Raw genomic sequence first — 23,837 nt, 5'->3', positions numbered from 1 at the left:
CTCCAGGAAGGCATCTTTGACTCTGAATTCTATCCAGAAAATTGACAATTTTCTGCAGAGATCCCTGTTTGCACATTGCGTCAATCATAATCCTACTAGTAACAGCATTTGGGAAGGTTCTGTTTGTGATCATATCCTCATATATTCTCCATACTAGGAGATTCTGATCGGATCTTTGCACAACATCAAGCAAGGTGTTCCAAGTAATGAGGCTAGGCAAGAAACCATGCTTCTGCAAGTAAACATAGCTCGAGATGGCTTCATCAAACATTCTCAATTTTGCATATGTTTGTATTAAAACATCAAACAACTGGGGACTAGAGCAAGTACTAGTATACGTACTCAACAAAGACTCCTCTAATCTCAATTGTGATCCGCTTCCGGAATTCTTTCTCACTGCGGACTCTAGAATCGCTCGAGCATGAGCATCTAATCCGGACCGAAAAAGGATCTGAACCATAATACAATACGACCGAACACCATGCTCGAAATTCTTCCGTATGGATGACCAATGGAAGAAATTCAACCCCTTCTTCGCCTCCGAAGGATCCTTCAACTGAAGCAATATACCTTCAACGATCGAATCCAATAACTGAACATGATCAAGTTTACCGCTCAAACTATCCCAATCATCCCCTTTTCTCAACAAATCACATATCATGCTAACTACTTTGCAATCTTCGGTTTCCTTTCGCTGAATTCGCGAGTTTTCAGGCTCAAACATTGTTTTTTCAACGTGGATATCGCAGATTTGTCGTCCATTGATAGTGTACGATCTTACAAACACCTGAGGATGGGATCTATGGAAAGAAAAGAATGACCCAGTTACTGTGCACACACATCTTCTGATAACAGCCCTTAGCAAAACCATGCCTTCTCAGCAGCAACATTAAGAAAGCGAATCGAGAAAACCAACTTATGGGCATTGAATTTCTTCGAAAAGCATACAAGAACAAGAGTATTGCAAGAGATGTAACGATACCCCCATCATCATAGTGAATGGAGCATGAAAGTGTTACCTTGTCCAGAAGGAAAAGACAAGCAATAAGCGAGCGCACCACTGAATAATCGCGTGGTCCAGGAGAGAGAGAGAGAGAGAGGCTGCTGAGCGGAACCCTAATGAGTGCGATATCTGCTTAAATAGGGAAGAGAAGAAGAACCTCGGTGATCATGGGTCTAATCTTAAAATCAAGTTGAGGATTGTATCAATGCCACGTTGAGCTAGCAACCAAAATCCTAGTTATGCCCTCCAATAATACTAAAGTGACAATTGTATCCTTTCCCTCCGCCTCTGCTTCATATAGGCGGTAGGCCTTCTACCCCTGCTTTGTCTCCATCGGCGATTCTGCAGAGAGAGAGAGAGAGAGAGAGAGAGAGATGCTACCGAGGCGTCGGACTCGTCGTTCGTCGAAACCCCCAACTTTAGCGTTCTCCTCCTTCGCCAGATTCACCAAAGCTCGGGTGAAGCCCCGCAGGAGACGGAGCTCCCTCCCCGGACACCGTCGGCAGAGCTCGGGTGATGCTTCCATCGTTCTCTTGTGGATTTCTAGCGGTTTTTTTCCTTTCTTTTTCTTTTCTCTGATTTCTGTTTCGTGCATCATGTGATTGTCTTAGTTGATTCATTTACGGTGGTTTATAGGGTTCTTCGTTTCTTGCATTGTCAGATTGCGGATTTTTTCTTGCTTCTGCAAAGAACAAAGTTCAAACTTTTTGCTCTTTTTTGGGGGATTCCCTTTCTAATTTTCTATATGTGCTTTTTCTAGGTGAGGAATACGTGGATTCGAAGAAGAAAGCCGCACGAGAATCGTTGGAAAACGGTATATCTGATGAAGAAGTACGCTATCGTATCCTTTTTTTCTCTGTAATTCATGAATTTGATGTGACTTTCGTTCGTTGTGGACCCTAATTAGTAGAATTCTTGAAAAAGTTGGTTATGTTGCTTATTAAATGTTTGCTGGAAAATGATTCCCAACCTTCTTTCATGCTTGTGCGTGTGCTCATGTGTGTGAAGCTCGAATTCAGCTTGATATGAGCTTGTTATGTTTAATGAACTGAACTTGAGCAAGCCTGTTCAGCTCAACTCAGCTTGTGTAGACTCGGTAAGGCTTGTAGAGACAACATATGTATATTTTATCATACCATAATTTGTAAATAAATTGGTTTCCAACTTGCTATGCATAAATTTATATTAAAAAAATTAGATCATTTCCATCTGTCTCTTTACACACACACACATAGAGAGAGAGAGAGAGTAATGCGCTGGTTCGTACCATGTCAATATAGGTACATGAGCTTGGTAGAAGTGTCCCTGTTATATTGATGTGAAGGTAACAAAATTTGACAAGGATTCTAATATAGGTCTTGTTTTGTGTGACCTGTGGCTCATGTTCTTGTATTTGTTTTTGAAAGGGATAATTTGTTTACATGTGCATTCACTTATATGCTACCTTTTTGAGATGGTGCATTTTTTGTGCATGTTTTGAACTAGAATTTTTCTGCAATATTCTCAACTTATTTTCAAGTTTGCAATTTTTTTTGTGGTTATTTCTATCTTGCAAATCTCCCTAATGGACATAATTATGCAGGATATCATTCTTGCAGATTTTGAGTTCTTTGATCCGAAACCTAGCGATTTTCATGGAGTGAAGATCTTGTTACAAACCTACCTAGATGTGAAGCAGTGGGACTTGATTGGCTTTGTAGATTTGATTTTGGGCCAGACAACTGTAGGGACAGTAGTTAAGATCAATGGTGACGATGATGACAATCTGTTTGCTGTTGTTTCAGCCCTTAACATAAAAAGATACATGGTAAGCTTTCTTCTGCTCCCTATTTTTTCTTTCGCAATTGTTCATACACACTGCCACCAACTATAATATTCAACCTTGCTTCCCCATGGGGATTATTTTTCTGCTTGATTGATTATACCAATGCCATATTTCTTGCAGTATTTCAATCTATTTAGTTTATGTTTACTTCTATCAGCTTCTGTTTTATGTTTATTCAAATAGGACAATTATTCCTCGATTACCAGAGAATATTAAGGGTACTTTTGGTTTGCTGGTCCCACATGTGACTCCAAATCAAATGTGATTTAGGGTCATATGAATCATAATCACAAGAGGCACCTTGTGTGTGTGATTCTCACGTAAATGAAAAAACAACTCTCATTTGCAATGAGAGTCTGTTTCTCATGGCTCATTTTCTGATGTTTGGTTAGCTGTGCAAATGAGAGAGGAGAGTCTGAATCTTGTGAGATGTTACTAAACGTCCCCTAAATTCCTCTTCCTTTGCCCTTTTCATTTTTTCTGCTTGAGAAATATAAAAAGAAATAAATGAAGACACCATAGTTAATAAATAGAGGGACAGCTGTTCATTTTTTTTTGTTTGTTTATATCTTCATTTAAATTGTGTTGTCATCATAAATTCAACTTAATCTAATTCATTAAAAGATCCAAAAAACCTAAACTAAGATGGCTACACACATGAACATTTAGGTTCATCTAAACTATTAAGATTGATTTGTTTGACTAGATCCAACTCATGGTCTAATATGGACCACATATGGATCCAGTTAGCTTTTAACCCAACTTTAAAACACTTAGATCTTGCATTATTTTAAATAAAATCCTAAACGGCTTGAAATACCATATCAGTAGTTAAAGTCCCAGCTTGTTGCTCGCCTAGGCACCTAAGCAGTCTAGACACAGATCTATTGCCTAGCAGCGACTAGTTGCCTAGGCAATCGTCTAGGTGAGGGCACCTAAACGAGTATTTCTGTATTTTTGTTTTTTATAAATTTTTAAAGCATTATAATCATGTTTTAATACTGTATTTTGAAATATTTAATCTTTCCCGATTTTCCTTATTTTTCATGAATTTCTTGTATCTTTATTTTAAGTAATTATTTTTTTGGGTCTCTAGGCAGTAGGCACTGCTTAGGACATTCAACTCCTGAAGTGCCCATTTGAACCCAGATCAGAGAACACATGAACTCACCTACTTTTTGGATCCACATGATTGACCCATATTAGATTTGTGGTGTCCAATTCAGATCTGTTAAACTCATTTGATCTGATTATCTCTGACTTAGAGATGATTATATGCATTCAAAATTTCAAATGCATTTATATTTAAGAATGTTTTAAACAGTTTGTCATCTAAACTCCGAGGATTTATTCTCTATCAATTTTGTTGATCATTTATTTTCTTTCTGCTGCTATGCTTACGAAGTTTCTCCACTGTTTATTTTCTTTCTTCTGCTATACTTTCCTATCTTTCTTATTTTTTCTTTGTTTTTTGTTTTCTTTTTAAGTTAATCATCCACCAATTATTTGCATTTTAATTGCCTATTAGTTGTATTTATTCACATGAGTGAGTGACGGTTTGACTCGACAATCATTCATCTATTGGTTACCGCGTATTAACTAGGGTGTATTGCATTCAAAGTCTATCAAAGTACGATGGAATAAGAAAAGAAAAAGGGTGCTTCTTTTCAGAATTGTAGTTTTTGCAATTATCTTCTGCAAACTGCAAAGTAATTTGATCTGCTGTTTAAAAAATGAAACTTCATTATGGAATGGTGAATTTCTTGTAGTGGCTTTGTTCTGATTTACGTGGTAAAGTGGCTGGTGAAAATGCATATCAAGTTTTTTTTTTTTTTGGATAATCAAGCTGGGGTTAGGCAGACCCCTACCAGTACAAGATAACAGGGAACACAAATAAGAGATAATTACATATGAAAATCTACTTGGCTAGGAGTCCAGTCTAGTGGCTTATCTTTCCGGAGCATGTCCCTCCCAAGGCCCTCCCAACTCTACTAAGTCTAGCTAAACTTTGAGCTGCATAATTCTTGGACTAGTGACTCCATATGCATTTGATTCTAGCAAATTCCCATCATCTATCCCTCTGCTCAACATCAAATCTCCTCCCTTGTAGTTCTCCTTCTATAGCTGCGTTAAAATCCTGCACTGCTTCCTTCCTTGAGGACTCCACTATTATCTGCCAATGGTTAGGAATATCAGCCATTATCTCCAACCACCAATTGCACTCCTTTACTTTCCCCTCTATTGGTCTCATGAAACATCCTGCCCTTATACTCTCCTTCATGATTATGGACGGTGTAGCCAACATACCACCTGTCTTCACACTTACTGAAAATTGAAAATTCGACCCAATTATCTGGAGTAGGTTCCCATCTATTTGCTGAAACCCAACTCTCAAGGATTTTACTGCTTCTTCCTCCCATGATCCCAATAACCCTCTCTCTAATAACATTGAGGATGAATATCTTTGATGATTCTTTATTACTACTTTCTTCTCTGAACATTCTGATATTTCTAAGTTCCCATATGCTCTGACTATCATTTGCAATGCTACCCTCCAAGCATTTTGTTTTTCCTTATTTCCATCCTTCTTCTTGAGCCACCATTCTGCAAGGTTTTCAATTCCTAACAAAGGAATATGCTGAATGCCAAATAGATGACCTACCATCTTCATCAAACTCCTGGCCATTTGACATCTGGAGAAGAGATTGTCTATGGATTCTTCCTCTCTTAAGTAGATGGTGCACATATTGGCCATTTGGATTCCCTGTCTTTGAAGACTATCTTGAGTGAGAAGGGCTTTATCCACTGCTAATTTCAAGGTGATTGCTGCATGAGGGGAGTGGTTCTTGCACTGTATTATTTTGTAATGCTTATATTTCTCTCATTGGCTTCTCACCATCTCCCAAGCCGATTTCGCAGGGAAGGAGCTTGCTTTAGTCCAGATCAGCTTGTCCTCCTGATTCATATTGCAAGGGGTGTAATAGCTTGCCTGATATTGACATTATCCTGCAAAAAATCGTTAGTCAAAAGACAAACATGGCTAGATGACTCTACTAAGACGTCTCCTACTTTGACCTTTTTCATATCAATATACTCTTTTTTGTTCCACACCCATCCTAACCAACTCACTAAACTCTATTGACCTACCCAATGGCCAAACCAGAATTCAATTTTGGTTCCCTTTACCTACCTGCCAAATGTGTCAGAACTTGTATTTCCAGCCACGTCAACCTTCAGCAAAAAAAAAGATAGAGAAAGACAAGAGGTTGCTGCACAGAAAAGGTCATAATCGTGACCTAGAAAAGTTGTGTTTATATATATTGTTTTACAAAATACTATGGATGATAATGTCCCTGATTATAAATACAAAATACAAATATGTGCACATATGCAAATTAGAAATACAAAACATAATGTATGGATCTGGACCGTAAATCCAAAACCATATCACGTCTTCTTTAACAGCCTCCCTCAAGTTGTGCATGATCTTGAATCATGGACAACTTGCTTTTTAAGAACCAAAAATTATATTTGGTCAACCCCTTTGTAAAGATATCAGCCACTTGATCTTCAATGCGAACATAATATGGCTCAATTTCTTTCTCTTCAACCTTTTGCCTGACAAAATATTGATCTATCTCGCTATGTTTAGTGCGATTATGATGAATGGGATTAAAAGAAATATTTATCGCACTTTGATTATCACACAGTAATAATGATCTTGAGATAGATTCTCCCAATTCTGTTAGCAAGTGTCTAACCCACGTAGCTTCTGGTGTGGCCACTGCCATGAAACGATATTCAGCCTCAGTACTAGATCTGGCAACAATCTTCTGTTTTCTACTACTCCAAGACACAATATTGTTGCCAAGAAATATACAATAGCTTGAAACTGACCTTCTCTCATTTGGATCTTCTGCCCAGTCCGCATCTATATAGATAAAGATTTTATGAGCCCCATTATCTATAAGATTCCTCTTGTGAACAAGTCCATCTCCTACTGTACCCTTTAAGTATCTCAATATCCGTTTAACTGCATCCATGTGCCCAGTTCGAGGTTCATGCATAAATTGAGACACTTGATTTACAGAATAGACAATGTCAGGTCTAGTGAAGGTAGGATACTGGAGCATTTTGACTATACTTCGGTATCTGGTAGGATCATCATATAAGTCTCCATCATGAGAACTCACCTTCTGCTGTAAAACACTCGGAGTAGCTAAAGGCTTGCAATCTTTCATTCCTGCTCTACTTAACAAGTCAAGGGTTTATTTATGTTGTGTTAGGGTCAACACATTGTCTTTCCTGTCAACTTCTATTTCAAGGAAGTACCTCAATTCTCCAAGATCCTTCATTTTAAAATTCTGACTTAAGAATTCCTTGACTTCCTGGATATGACTGCAAGAGTTGCCCGTGATAATTATGTCATCTACATAAATCAATAAGAATGTGATTGTATGCTCGTCCCTGAAGATAAAGAGTGAGTGATCAAGAGTGCATCTGCGAAAACCAAGATTTTGAACTTTGAGAGAAAAACTATCAAACCAGGAGCGTGATGCTTATTTTAAACCATAAAGAGCTCTCTTCAATTTGCAGACATACGCCTTAGGATCTCCTTCAGCATATCCGGGTGGTTGTTCCATATAAACTTTTTCTTTAAAGGCCCCATGAAGGAAAGCATTCTTCACATCCATCTGGCTCAATGTCCATTTGTGATGGACGGCTAGAGATAATATGATATGAATTGTCTCTATCTTGACCATAGGACTAAAAGTTGTTAAATTATGTAATCAAATCTTGTAATCCAATATATATTTTATATATATAAGGTAATACATATACATATATATAATATATGTATATGTATCTACCTATTATATATATAAAATATATATTTATTTCATTTCAGCTGTAAGGGTATATTCATTTTTTTACACGTTCTTTTTTTAGAATATGTATGTAATTTTTGCATTTTGTTTTCTTTTCTTTTCTTTTTATTTTTTTCTTATTCTTTTTTGTTTTAGCACTTGGAGGGGCCCACTCAATGTGATCGTTGGTCCCTCCAACGGTTATAATTATAACCGCTGGAGGGGTCCCAACGATCACATTGGGAGCCCCTCCAAGGCCTCTCATTATGTATAAATAGGGGGGTTCCCCCTTGTGTTTGGTATGGCTTTGGGTCAAAGCCTAAGTATTCAATAAAGCTTTTATTCATTTTTTAGTGCATTTGTGAGATTGATTGATTTGTGCTTTTGTGCACAAGTGTTCTTTGTGTTCTTATTGTGCATGTGTTCACTTGTCTTTCATCAAGAACATTGGTTCTTGAATATAGTATCTTGTTGAAGATACTTTTACATGGTATCAGAGAAAGGGTTTTGAGAAAGGAAGATCGTGTGTTTCTCCACCTTCTTGGGTACCTCGAAAAGTGTGCCTTCAAGCTATTGGAGATTGAAGTGGATCATTTCCTTCGGCCAATATTTTAGAAGTCTTTCTTGACAAGAAAGACTTAAAAATCCTTTGAGGTACGTATTACTTTTTTATTTTTATCCTCTCTAATGGGCAAAAAAAGACTCCCATTTTTCCCTCGGGTTTAAACTCAATGGTTCAAACTATCATGTTTGGGCCGGTAATATGAAAGCCCATATTAAAGGAAAGGTGTTTTGAGGGTATGTTCAAGGTTCGATACCGGAATCCGAACCAAAAATTACCATTATGGAAAAAGGAGATATAAAGATTCTTGAAGGAGAAGAGAGGCAAAAGGCTCTTGAAGATTACTCAAAGAAACATGACGAATGGGAAATGAAAAACTTCAAGATTTTATCTTGGTTTTTCTCATCCGTTGAAACTAAGATCAATGCCAACATTATCAAATCCAATAAGGCTTCCGAAGCTTGGCTATACCTTCAGAAAATGTATACTTCAAGAGATTTATCCCACAAGTATTACCTTCAAAAGAGGGCCTTGACCTTACAACAAAATGAGATGACTATTTGGGAATACTTTGCCAAATTATCTTCCATTTGGGACGAACTTGCTATACTTGAATCTAAATGGAGTGGTAAAGCTATCGAGCTTAGACACAAACAACTTGAGGATCGCTTTTTTAACTTCCTAAATGGTCTTAGACCCGAATTTGAACAAATTCAGTCGTCGCTTCTTTCTTCTTTCACATCTCCCGCTATTGAAGATGTTATTACCAAATTGAGTGGGGAAGAAACCCGTATGGGCATTAGTAAAAGCAATCCTAGCATCCTTGCCATCTCCTCTATTCAAGAAGGCGAAGGAGTGAATGTCGTTTCAAGACCGGGTAACCATGTGAAGACTTACAAACCTCCTCATTTTAAGAATCAAAATCAAGGATGAAATTGGCAAAGTGGAAAAACAGACTATAGCAAACTAACTTGTCATTTTTGTAAAGAACCGAGGCATATCAAACCTATTCGCCCAAAATGGAAGAAATTGCTTGCAATGGCTTCCACATCTCAACCGGAAGAACGACCATCCTCTTCCAATGGGTCTTTTTCTCTACAATAAATTATGAAAGCTCTTCAACCTCTTCTCAAAGGAGGAACTTCTGGAGCCGCTATGACAACCTCTTCACCCCCTGATAAGATATCTTGGCTTTTAGATTCCGGTGCATCATTTCATATGACCCCAAGTGCTTGTTCTCTTTTCGAATATTCTAAAAGTTTTTTTTCATCTTTTGTCTCAACGGCAGATGGAACATCCCTTGAAATTAAAGGAATAGGCAATTTCGAAAAACAAGAATTTTTTATTCCAAAAATTAGATTCATACCAAAACTAAATTTGAATTTGCTTTCAATTTCTAAACTCTCGGACCATGGTTGCGATATAAAATTCTCTTTTGATAAATGTTGGATACAGGATCGTCGATCCATGAGGTTGATTGGGGAAGGTTCTAGGAGAGGAGATCTCTACTATGTTGACTCTCTCCAAGTTCCCAAGAATCAATTTTGTAATGTTGTCCAAAATAAGGATATTCATGTATGGCATAAGAGACTTGGACATCCCAACATTGTTAAACTTTCATATTTACCTTTTGTTAAACACCTTTGCAAAGAAGATTTTGTAGGTAATGAATGTATTCTTGGGAAAATGAAAAGTTTACCCTTTTATCAAAGGTCCATGTTTACAACAAAACCTTTTAAAATCGTTCATTCCGATGTATGGGGTCCGGCTCCTGTGATATCTAAAGGAGGATTCTCATATTATGTGATTTTTGTTTATGATTGCACTAGGTATTGTTGGATATATTTTCTCAAGTATAAACATGAAGTTTTTTCGACTTTTAAAACTTTTCATATGATGATTTTAAATCAATTCAATGGAAACTTGAAAATTCTTAGATCTGACTCTAAAGGAGAATACCTCTCAAATGAATTCAAGAGTAATCTTGAAAGTTGTGGTATTATCCATAAAAAATCTTGCCCAAAAACTCCTTAACAAAACGGATTAGCCGAACGAAAGCATAATTATATTATTGAAACAACTCGAACTTTACTCATTTCACAAAACATTCCAAAAAACCCCTGGGTTGAGGCAGCCCTTCGGTTTATCTCATAAATAGACTTCCATCCAAAAATTTGAATAAAATTTTCCCTTTTGAAAATTTATACGAGAAAGAACCTGACTACAGCAGGTTAAGGGTGTTTGGATGTAAATGTTTTGTCCTTACGGATAAAAATGATAAGCTTTCCCCAAAGGCCATTCCTTGCGCCTTTCTTGGTTATTCCGAAATCCAAAAGGGTTTTCGGTGTTATGATGTCAAAAATGACAAATTATATGTCTCCAGAAATGTGAGTTTTTTGGAAAATCTTAGTGGTTTCGAAAGCCTTGAATCTCATGATGAAAATGTGGATTATTCTTTTTTATTTGAAATGTTAGATGATGATACAAGTGATGATGAGTCAACTCAGAATGACTCAAGCGTTAATGAAACTGAGGAAACTATATCCTCTCTTCTGCCTCCTCCTCATCAACATATCGATGAGGGATCATCTAGAGAGCCCATCACCTATGTCCATAGAGATAAAAACACCTACAGAAGTGCTCTTGAAAGATATGATGACACTAGTAGGACTGTTTCTCCTAGAGAGGAGAACCTGCGAAGAACCGAAAGAAATAGGAATGCTCCCTCTAGGTTTATCTCATATGAATCTTTTTCACCTAAATGTAGGGCATGTCTTAGTGCCATTTATTCTTACATTGAACCTAAAAATTTTGAGGAAGCACGAAAATGTTTTGAGTGGGTAGAAGCTATTTAGAATAAACTTGGTGCTCTAAGAAGGGCAAAGACTTGGGAATTTTAAGATCTTCTTAAGGGTAAGAAAACAATAGGATCTAGATAGATTTTTAAAGTAAAAATTAAAAGCGATGGATCTCTTGAGAGATATAAGGCGAGATTAGTTGCTAAGGGATATAGTCAAGAATATGGGATTGACTATGAAGAAACTTTTGCCCCTGTAGCCTGAATGGTCACTGTCCGATGTCTCATCACTATTGCCTCAATCAACAAATGGAACATCTATCAAATGGATGTTAAAAACGTTTTCCTAAATGGTGATCTGAATGAAGAAGTTTATATGGATGCTCCACTAGGAATGGAGACTCTCAAAGGGAAAGTTCTTCGCCTTCGCGTTTAAAACAAGCCCCGAAGGCTTGATATGATAGGTTTAACTCTGTAATGTTAGAAAATGGTTTTTCATCCTATTTCACTGACACTGCCTTATTTATTAGAAAAACCAATGCAGGGATTGTCATTTTGCTTTTATATGTGGATGATATGCTTATAACCGGAAGTGATTCTAAAAGGGTTAAAAGCATAAAATCCATTTTGAAGGATAAATTTGAAATGTCTGATTTGAGATTCCTAACTTATTTTTTGGGTATTGAAGTAGCATACTCACATAGAGGATATTTTTTATCTCAAACTAAGCTTGTATCTGAGATTATTGACAGGTCAGGTATTACGGATGATAAGGTTTGTGAAACTTCTGCTATAGTAAGAGCCAAAATGAAGATTGATAATGGTATTCCTCTCTCTGATCCTACCCCCTACAGACAACTTGTAGGATCATTGATATATCTGAGTATTACTAGACCAGATATTTCTCATGCAGTTCATACTGCAAGTCAGTTTTAACATGCACCAACATCGGTTCACATGAGTGCAATTCTGCGGGTCGTAAGATACATAAAGGGTACAATAAATAAGGGAATATTTTTATCCTCTTCTTCTGAATTAAAATTAATTGTTTATACTGACTCTGACTGGGGAGGTGACCCAAATAACCGTCACTCCACCACTGTTTTTTATGTTTTTTAGGAGATTCGTTAATCTCTTGGAGATGCAAGAAGCAGCAAAAGGTATCTTTATCCTCAATCGAAGTTGAATATCGTGTCATGGCAACTACTACTATGGAAATTGTATGGATTCATCAGCTATTAGAAGACATGGGGATCACAATAGAAGGGCCCACCAAGCTATGTTGTGATAACAAAAGTGCAATATACATTGCCAAAAATCACATTTTTCATGAGCGGACTAAGCACATTGAGATGGATTGTCACTATGTTCGAGAAGCGTATCTGAAAGGAGTTATAGATCTTTCATATGTAACTTCAGAATATCAATTGACAGATTTCTTCACCAAAGCTTTGTGTGCTTCGCAGTTCAATTTTCTCCTTGACAAACTTTCAGTCATCCTGCCCTAAGTTTGAGGGGGGGGGTTAAATTATGTAATCAAATCTTGTAATCCAATATATATTTTATATATATAAGGTAATACATATACATATATATAATATATAATATATGTATATGTATCTACCTATTATATATATAAAATATATATTTATTTCATTTCAGTTGTAAGGGTATATTCGTTTTTTTACACATTCTTTTTTGAGAATATGTATGTAATTTTTGCTTTTTGTTTTGTTTTCTTTTCTTTTTATTTTTTTCTTATTCTTTTTGGTTTTAGCACTTGGAGGGGCCCACTCAATGTGATCGTTGGGACCTCTCCAACGGTTATAATTATAATCGTTGGAGGGCTCAATGATCACATTGAGTGGGCCCCTCCAAGGCCTCTCATTATGTATAAATAGGGGAGTTCCCCCTTGTGTTTGGTATGGCTTTGGGTCAAAGCCCAAGTATTCAATAAAGCTTTTACTCATTTTTTAGTGCATTTGTGAGATTGATTGATTTGTGTTTTTGTGCACAAGTGTTCTTTGTGTTCTTATTGTGCATGTGTGCACTTGTCTTTCATCAAGAATCTTGAATATAGTATCTTGTTGAAGATACTTTTACATCTCATCATAATCCTGGCCATATTCTTGAGTGAAACCACATGCAACAAGTCTTGCTTTGTGTCGTTCAATGCTCCCATCAGGTTTATACTTATCTTATAAACCCACTTAGACCCTACGATATTTCTATCATTGGGTCTGGGAACAACTTTTCATGTTTGACATTCATGTAACACTTCCATTTCTTCATTCATTGCCTCTATCCACTTGTGTGACTTGACTGCCTGATAGAAGGTAGTAGGTTCATCTTGTTTTTCAACCTGGGACAGAAATAACTGAAAATCCAGAGTGAAATTATCATAACTAACCCATCCCTGAATTGGGTGTTGAATTCTTTCTGATATCTTTATAAAGGAATGATTTTCAGGTTCATCAACAATCACATCAGTAATAGTGGGAATATTTTTTGCTCTCTTCTCGTATAGATTGGTCTTGAAAACTTCTCAATCTCCTTGGGCGGCAAATTGTCAATCTCGATTTGAGTTGTGCAAGAGGTTTCATCTGGTACAAGAATAAGCATGGGAGCAACACTGCAATCAAATAAACACTCTTCGTTGATGTTAGCAAACAACTATACATTCAACCATGGAGAATAAACTTCAACACTATGATGCGTATTTTGTAAAGGATGCCCATCTTCAAAATTCTGCTCATCAAAAACCACATTTTTGGAGATCTTAATACACTTGGATAGAGGCTCGTAGCAACGATATCCCTTATAATCTTTCGCATATCCCACAAATATGCACTTAGAAGCTTTATCCTGAAACTTATTTCTTAATGATTTGTCAATATGCACATAACAAACACAGCCAAAAACACATAAATTATCATAATCTAGGTGTTGTCCAAAAAGAGCATAATAAGGTGATTTATTTGCTAAAATGACCATCGACAAACGATTTATAATAAACCACAAAGTGAAAAGCTTCTGTCCATAACTCAATAGGAATATGACTGTCATGCAACATGCTTATCACACTCTCAACAATGTGGCGGTGTTTCCGTTCAGCCACACCATTCTGTTGCGGTGTGTGCGAGCAGAAAACTCTACGACTTATACCATTGTTTCGAAGAAAAGCAATAAAGTCATTTTAAGTGTACTCACCTCCCCCATCACACTGAAAATTCATAATATTTGACGAAAATTGAGTTTTGACAAAGGCATGAAACGTTCTGAAAAATTGAGGAACTTCATATTTATGTTTCATGAAGTATATCCAGGTATAACGAGAATAACTATCAATGAAAACAATATAGTATCGATTCTCGGAAAGAGAACAAGTAGGTGTAGGACCCCATACATCAGAGTAAATAATCTCAAAAGGTCTTGAAGCTCTTTTATTAATTGAATTGAAAGGAAGAACATGACTCATGCACAATTGACAACTTGTACATTTTTCATTATCAAAAGTAGGACTCAAACTAGATAAGGAGATAAGATTATCTCTTACAAGCTTTTCAACAAAAGAGTAACTACAATGTAATTACCTGGAAAAAAATTTACCTTGGATTCGGATCGGATCCGGACCCAGACCCGACCCGAAACCAACTGAGGCACCGCCTCTGTTACCTCTTAAAGGATAACGAGGCCGAAGGGGGGGGGGGGGGGGGGGGCGGTTCTCGAAACCCCCTTCCACCCCGACTCTCTCGTCTCTCCCGACTCCCATCTCTCTCCTTTGCGCTGCCGAGCACCGCCACCGACGTCGGCGACCTCCCGTCTCCGGCAGCCTCCTGTTAGAAAGTGAGTTGGAATACATTGGGTTCAATAATGAACCCATACTTATGCACGTGAAGTGCAAATATACCCATTAAAGGGAAACAACACAAGCACATAATGTGCTAACCCATAAAACCCATAAAAAGGAAAAAATATGACATAAAGTCATAAGTTGCATATTATTGAAGAAACAATGGACAAGGGGTAAAAACCCCATTACAATGGAGCATAAGCTCCCTCAAGAAGTGAGAAAATACAAAGGGGAGAGCCCCTATTTATAAGCAAGAAAAGGAGCCACAAAGGGGGCTCCCAAGAGAGTCGTTGGGAGCCCCCAACGGGCCCCCAACGGTCACATATGTGACCGTTGGAGGCTCCCCAACGACTCTTTGGGGAGCCTCCCTATGTGGCACAAAAGCCGAAAATTAAAAAGGGAAAAAAGAAGAAAAATAAAAAATAAAAATGGAAAATTACAAGCAATATTCCAAAGTGGAATATGCGCAAAACAGGAATTTACGTAAATACCCTTTTGGGTGAATAAAGAATATATATTTATATTCATATAGATATACATATACATATACATATATATACATATGTATATGTATCTATATATATATATATATATGAATATAAATATATACCAGATTACAAATGACGATAATACACATATTTTAACATCCCCCCTCAAACTTTGCGGGGAAAAAACCCGAAAGTTTGGAAAATCAAAGGGAAGTCTTGAGACGCAGTCCAATTCTTCAAAAGTCTTTAAGAAAAAACTCCATCTTCATGACAGTTTGAGCTAGGTCTTCAAGTCCAGTTCCCCATCGATCGAATCCATGATGCATCTAATGTTCCACATCTTTAGCGATCCTGTAAAGAATCAACAAAGAAACAAGTAAAACATATCTTTGCACTTTTACTCAAATGGACCATTTCTAACTAGCATAATTATGGATGACCTATGTTAGAAATTATGCAAATTATGCAGAAATGACACTTAAAGTTTCAAAATCATACATCATGTTAAAACAAACTGAGCGGAAGCAAATTATGCAAAAATAAATTGCAAGAATGCATAATGCATTCATAAGGTCCAACATTGGACAAATATAACCCCATAATGGGGAATAACAAAATGATCCACAAAGGGATACCACAAGAAGCCTACGAAGAGGCATAAAATACCTATGCTTTATTGAATGAGAGCCCAAAAAAGGCCATAAAGAGCATATGCATATACTTATCATTAAATGAATTAATACTTAAAGAACTCATTAATGATCATGCTTCAAACATGTAATGAAGTCCCAAACAAGAGAAACGAAGTTTCCAAGCATACTTTAGGCAAAATAAACCCAAGAGTTCACAAGGTTTTAAAATTGATTATGAAAGTCACACTTAATTGACAAAAAACACATTCTACATATAAGGGTGGCAAAAACCATAAGCACTTAATATATCGATTAAATGTTAAGAAATCAACTTGATATGCATATCAAAAATATGATTCATTTGAAAAACACAAGTCATGAATGAAATTTTGCAAAATTCAACAATAGTTCATCCATTACAAACAACTACCTCATTAGTCCTCCAAGACTCATAAATCAAGTGTATAAGCTACTAGATCAAGAATATAAAAGCCATTAAAGGGCAAAGACACATACAAAGGTGTGTAAAAGAACCTCTTGTCTACATATAATAATACTTGAAATAAGTGCATCTACGACAAGAACAAGAGAATACATGCCAACATGGACTAAAAAGTATCTCTTGTCTACGTAAAAAATACACTTAAAACCAAGTATGTTCAGCTACTAGAACAAGAGTAATAAGCCAACCATGGGCTAAAACACAATGCATATCTTGTCTACATAAGATGGCACTTGAAATGAGTGAAATAAGTCAACCATGGACATACATCTAAGCGACTAGAACAAGAACACAAACGCCAACATGGACTAAGATCACACACGATGGTGTGAATCAACGTGTCTTGTCTACATATAAGATCACTCAAGACAAGTGTGTTCAGCTACTAGACCAAGAGAGCAAAAGCCAACAAAGGGCTAAAAACACACGAATGTGTAATAAAATTCTTGTCTACATATGATGACACTTAGATAATGGGCATAAAAGGAAAAGACTTTTGAGGCAATAAACTTGTAATGAAAATAAACCTCGAATGAAACAATATTCTTTTTTTAAAAAAGAATACTCATAATAACATTTTAGAATAAATGCAAGTAAAACGTATCTTCAACAAGATACTACAACCGATAAAATAATATTCTTTAGAACAAATGTGTGAACATACACACCAAGAACACTTGTGAAAAAACACAAGAACACATGTGCACAACGAGCACAACATACGGAATCACAAATGTGCAAAGGCACTCATAAGATTCATAAACAAATAAAAGGTTGGGCTATAATCCCAAAACATCTTGATTTTAAATGTACCTTAAAGCATTTAAGGTTTCAAATACCATATGTCCATCACATTTACATAGAAGCATCCATAATATCAATGGCACAAGAGAAAAGATGAGTGACACACTCATAATTAGAGATCAAATAACAAATCATTTTAGAGTCCCAAGGTGCCCATAACTCACCTCAACAACCATCTATAATATGGAAGGTGGACAATCTAAAAATGATACAACACGAGGTGCCCATAACTCACCTCGACAAACATCTCTAATATAACAATACTAAGGCCAAATAAATGATGCATTAAATAACATGTGATGGACAAACATAAATGCCACAAAAGGGCAATAAACACATAAGGAATCGTTTTCCAAATAAAAGTTTTTACAAAGAGGACCGATTAACAAATTGAATCAAAGGTCCAATATAATCCATCAAAACAATTTTGCATAAACACGAATTATGCTTAATCTTCAAAAGAAGTCTTGTACACCAAAAAAGGCTTACATAACATGAAATATTAAGCAACATCATGTGTATGAACTGATTTGGAACAAACAAGTCTTAACTATGAAAGACATAAGGTGCAATTAAACGGTGAAGTTGGTGAAGTTCAAAAAATAACAAACTTAAGCCAATATAGGCATTCATAAAGATGGTGAAGTTCGAAAAACTTATGAAATCTTACTATTTCAACTTAAAAATGATAAACAATCATGAAATCTTCATAAAAGAGTATATACTCACAAGAAGATTATAAGGACCAAAAGGCTCCTTAAGGAGAGTTTGAACAAAAAACATATACAACTCCCAAAGAAGGAGAAAACTCCATTAAAGTGGAAGAAATCCCAACAAAATAGATTCATTAACAAAACCTTATGATAAATAAGATTGTACTATGGCTTAAATAAAAAGTAAACATTTATTGAGGAAAAATTTAACACTCTTAAGTTTTATCAAAAAACATGTCTTAATAGATTATTACCTACTCCTAATGAAATAAGTACACAATAAACATTAGTGAAGACCATAACTTTTGTAATGAAATATGCGGAAAAGCAAAAGAGTGCATTAAGCACTTACAACATTCACTAATGAAAAAGGGCAAACACCAAAACCCACAAGAGACAATCACAACATAAAAATATAAATGTCTCTTATTGAAAAGAGAGAGAACTCTCTAAATGTTGAAAACATCCTTAAGAGTGTAAAGATGGAAAGAAAATCACCATATTCCATAAGACCATTTTAAAACTTAATTCAACCGGTATTATAAAAAAAAAACTTTCTTAATTAAATGTTGCTCATATAGAACGGACACATAATATGGAATTTTTCATATATGCCAAACATTTTTCAAAAAAAACTACATTTCACAAGCATTTTAATCTTAACATACCTTTCTTTAAAGACTAAACATTCATATAAAGGTATTTTCATAAATAAGGTTAGGTTTAAAAATGTAAATTCAAAGTTCCAACGGTCATAAATTTTTACCGACCCATTAAAGCAAGTTTTGAGCAATCATATATCTAATTTTTCGCCAAACAAGTTATCATTTAAAGTTTTTCAAAGAAAAACATACGAAAATGATTCAATAGAGTAGCAAGTAACTCAAAAAAGACATAATGACAAAAAACACACATAAAGAAAAGAACACATTACATTCTTCATACAATACTCAAAGAAGTAGAATGCATACCGAATAACAATAAGACAATAGAGAGAAACGAATACTTCACCATTTTTCTTTAACAAATTCTTGAATACCACGCTTCCCGATGCACCAAAGAGCAACTCAATCTCAACCCCTGCTCTGATACCATGTTAGAAAGTGAGTTGGAATACATTGGGTTCAATAATGAACCCATACTTATGCACGTGAAGTGCAAATATACCCATTAAAGGGAAACAACACAAGCACATAATGTGCTAACCCATAAAACCCATAAAAAGGAAAAAATATGACATAAAGTCATAAGTTGCATATTATTGAAGAAACAATGGACAAGGGGTAAAAACCCCATTACAATGGAGCATAAGCTCCCTCAAGAAGTGAGAAAATACAAAGGGGAGAGCCCCTATTTATAAGCAAGAAAAGGAGCCACAAAGGGGGCTCCCAAGAGAGTCGTTGGGAGCCCCCAACGGGCCCCCAACGGTCACATATGTGACCGTTGGAGGCTCCCCAACGACTCTTTGGGGAGCCTCCCTATGTGGCACAAAAGCCGAAAATTAAAAAGGGAAAAAAGAAGAAAAATAAAAAATAAAAATGGAAAATTACAAGCAATATTCCAAAGTGGAATATGCGCAAAACAGGAATTTACATAAATACCCTTTTGGGTGAATAAAGAATATATATTTATATTCATATATATATATATATAGATACATATACATATATATACATATGTATATGTATCTATATATATATATATATGAATATAAATATATACCAGATTACAAATGACGATAATACACATATTTTAACACCTCCCCAGGTACGCACTATCGCCCCTCTCCTCCCCTTCTTCTCCTCTTTCGTCTGTCTCTCTCTCTTTCTCCCCTCGTTTCTCCGTTACGCAGGGCTCGTTTCTCCGTTACGCAGGGAGGGGGGGGGCGAGCCACCTCCCTGCTGCCCTAGATCGCAGGGGAGGGGCAAAGCCCCCTCCCTGCGACCTTCTTTTAGCGAGGGAGGGGCGGAGCCCCTCCCTGTGTCGTGCAGGGTAGGGAAGGGGCCGATTCCCCTCCTGGTGCCCTTTGGTTGCAGGGGTGGGGCCGAGCCCTCTCGCTGCATCTCCGTGCGGCAGGGGAGGGGCTGAGTCCCACTCCTTGCTCCCTTTTACGGTAGGGGAGGGACTAAGCCCCCTCCCTACTTCCTGTTACGGCAGGGGAGGGGCTGAGCCTCCTCCCTGCTTCTTGTTCTTCTAAGAGATCGATAGGGGCCTTTGGTCTCGTTTCCTTGTTTAGCAAGCCGACGGGGGGGGGGCTTTGGCCCCTGCCTCCGCTCCCTAAAGTCGCAGGGGGGTTGTTGGCCCCCTGCATCTCTCTCTTTCTCTGCCCCTTTTTCTGTTCCAATAGGGGCCGAAGGCCCTTGCCCTTTTTGCTTGCCAGCACGGGCCGATGGCCCCCTGCCCTTTGTGCACGGGTCTATACCCTTGGCCGACAGGCCCGGGTAAATTTCGGAAACTACATCGTGATGGGGATAGATCATTGCAATTGTTGGTCTTCAACGAGGGATTTCTAGTAAGCGTGAGTCATCAGCTCGTGTTGTCTATGTCCCTGCCTCTTTATCTTTTCCAGCAGGGGCCGATGGCCCCCTGCCCTTTGTACATTTTCAGCAGGGCCAAAGGCTCCTGCCTTTTTAAAATAACCAGTGGGGGCCTAGCCCCTGCACCTGTTCTTTTGGCGGCAAGAGTCGTTCAGCCCAGCCCCAGCCCTATGTATTGGAGAAGTTGAGTCTGTAATGAGATATTGCGGAAATATAAAGAGTGCATACAAGCACATACAACAATGAATAAAAGAGAAAATATCACAAGTCCACGAAGGGACAATACAAACACAAGCCTTTAAGAAGGCAACAATATACAAAGCCTCTTATTGAAAAGAGAGAGAAGCTCTCCAAGATAAGAATACACAAGGGGGTCACCCCTATTTATACAAGAGGAAGAGGAGGAAAAAGGAGGGCCAAAGGGCCTCAAAAGGAGAGCCAAAAGGGGGCTCTCATTGAGTCGTTGGGAGCCCCCAACGGTCACATTTGTGACCGTTGGGGGCTCCAACGACTTCTATGTTAGAGCCCCTTTAGGTCCTCAAAAAGAATAAAAAAGAATTGAAAAAAATAAAAATAAAAATTACATTTATTCAAAAAAGAAAAATAGTTGTTTTCTAAAACAACTTTGTGAAATTACAAAAATACCCCTATCGGGTATTGATGTAATATACAGAATTTATATATATATATATACATATATATATACATATATATAATAGGTACATTTTAACACCCCCCCTCAAACTTTACGGGCGAATGACGGAAAGTTTGCCAAGAAGAAACATGAAGCGAGGAGCCGGAAGAGCTTTAGTGAAGAAGTCCGCCAACTGATATTCTGAAGTGACATATGGCAGAGCAATAGTTCCTCGTAAAAATTCGTCACGAACATAGTGGCAATCCATTTCGATATGTTTCGTACGTTCATGAAAAGTATGATTGCTCGCAATATAGATGGCACTCTTATTGTCGCAACACAGCTTTGAGGCTTCAGTAATATCAACTCTCATATCTTTAAGCAAACTGCGAAGCCATACAAGTTCCATTGTTGTGGTGGCCATCGCCCGGTACTCTGCTTCAGTGGATGATAGTGAAACTTTCTGCTGCTTCTTGCATCGCCAGGCAATCAATGAGTCCCCTAAAAAGACACAAAAACCAGTAGTTGAGACTCGATCATTGGGATTACCTCCTCAATCTGCATCAGTATAAGCAAGAAGATCCAAAGGGGAAGAGGAGGATAGAAATAGCCCTTTATTGATGATATTCCGAATGTAGCGGATGATTCGGAGAACCGCACTCATATGCACGGTTGTAGGAGCATGCTGAAATTGACTGACTGAGTGAACCGCATGAGTGATATCTGGTCTGGTGATGGTCAAATATGTAAGAGACCCAATGAGTTGTCTGTACGGTGTAGGATCTTCCAGAAGAACCCCATCCTCTAACCGCAATTTGGCATTAATAACCTCGGGAGTCTCTACCTTCTTATCATCAGAAATCCCAGACTTAGAACATATATCTGCAGCAAGCTTCATCTGTGACAAAATATATCCTCTAGGAGAATATGCAACCTCAATTCCAAGAAAATATCTGAGAAAACCTAAATCAGACATATCAAAATTATCTTTCAACATATTTTTAACATTAATAATACTATTTTGATCATTTCCAGTGATAATCATATCATCAACATAAAGCAACAAAATTATGATACTAGAACCTGCATTTTTAACAAAACGAGCAGTGTCAGTATAACAAGAATGAAATCCTAATTTTATCATGATATCACTAAAACGATCATACCAAGCCTTAGGGGCTTGTTTAAGACCATATAATGCCTTTAAAAGCCGAAGAGTTTGACCTTGCTTAATATTTATTTCGGGTGTTGGATCCATATAAACTTCTTCACTTAAACTTCCATTTAAAAAAGCATTTTTTACGTCAAGTTGATAAATAGGCCATTTTTTGGTTGATGCGACAGCTATTAAGGTTCGGACACTAGTCATACGAGCTACGGGGGCGAATGTTTCTTCGTAATCAATAGCATATTCTTGGGAGTATCCCTTAGCAACCAGTCTGGCTTTATATCGTTCTAAAGAGCCATCGCTTTTAGTTTTAACTTTGAAGACCCAACGACAACCAATAGGTTTTTTGTGTGAGGGTAGATCAACTACTTCCCAGGTATTGGCCTTTTTTAAAGCATTTAGTTCAACTTGCATTGCTTCAACCCAATGAGGTATAGATTTAGCTTGATTATAGTGAGCCGGTTCAAAATAAGAATGTAGAGTTATCAAACATGCCCGATAGTTGGGAGTTAAAGAATCATAGGATACAAACCTATTTGGGGGTATTGATATTCTAGAAGAATGTCTAACTTGTGGTTCCTCAATGGATTCGGAAATTTGAGAGTATTTTTCGAGGGCACTAATAGGTTTTTCTTGATTTCTTCTTGAGTAAACATTTATATTGGCATCACTATCATGAACATTTGTATTTGAATTACTATCATTTGAGAGTGTTATGTCAAGAGGGGATACTTCGTGAGTGTCATCTATGTTTTCAAGAGAATCTTCTTGTATGTCATCAATAAGATCATATAAGAATATATAATCGATTTCATTTGTCTCTTCTATTTTATCAAAACCGTTTTCTTCTTCGAGAAATGTTACATCTTTTGAAACATATAGTTTATCATTCTTAAAATCATAACATCTATACCCTTTTTGATTTTCACCATATCCAAAAAATACACATTCAATTGCTTTTGGAGATAACTTATCCCTTTTATGTAGTAGGACAAAACATTTGCAACCAAAAATACGAAGTCGATTAAAATCGGGTGAAAACTTAAAGAGTTTCTCATAGGGAGAAGCATTTTTTAACTTAGAAGAGGGCATTCTATTGATTAGATAGGTTGAGGTAAGAACGGCTTCCGCCCAAAAAGTTTTTGGAATATTTCTAGACACAAGTAATGTTCTAGCGGTTTCTATAATGTGCCTATGTTTCCTTTCCGCTAGGCCATTTTGTTGAGGAGTCCTAGGACATGACTTTTGATGACAAATGCCATTTTGGTTTAAATAGTTTTGGAATTCGTGAGATAACTATTCACCACCGGAATCGGATCTTAAAATAGATATGTTACTTTGAAATTGATTTTGAACCTTTTTATGAAAATCTTTAAAGAAAGTAAATACTTCCGACTTATGACTAAGGAAATAAATCCAAACATACCGAGTAAAGTCATCAATAAACGTAA

General features: G+C 36.9%; 1 protein-coding gene across 2 annotated transcripts in view; it reads left to right on the top strand.

The window, feature by feature from the left end:
- Positions 1-1,334: 1,334 nt before the first annotated feature.
- Positions 1,335-23,837, top strand: part of LOC149822558 (CDK inhibitor P21 binding protein) — a 39,389-nt gene continuing 16,886 nt past the window's right edge. The window contains exons 1-3 of one of the 2 annotated variants that reach the window (XM_089981122.1): positions 1,335-1,516; positions 1,764-1,834; positions 2,586-2,810. In XM_089981122.1, the coding sequence (XP_089837248.1) occupies positions 1,378-1,516; positions 1,764-1,834; positions 2,586-2,810 (435 nt within the window). In that variant the 5' untranslated portion in view covers positions 1,335-1,377. Of the gene's footprint in view, positions 1,553-1,763; positions 1,835-2,585; positions 2,811-23,837 lie in introns of both variants that reach the window. The other variant, XM_089981121.1, reaches the window with a different exon arrangement.

Source organism: Nuphar pumila, chromosome 11, assembly GCF_984573655.1.
Source record: "Nuphar pumila chromosome 11, dmNupPumi1.hap1.1, whole genome shotgun sequence".
NCBI lineage: Eukaryota > Viridiplantae > Streptophyta > Magnoliopsida > Nymphaeales > Nymphaeaceae > Nuphar > Nuphar pumila.
This window is presented reverse-complemented; position numbering and strand designations above follow the sequence as displayed.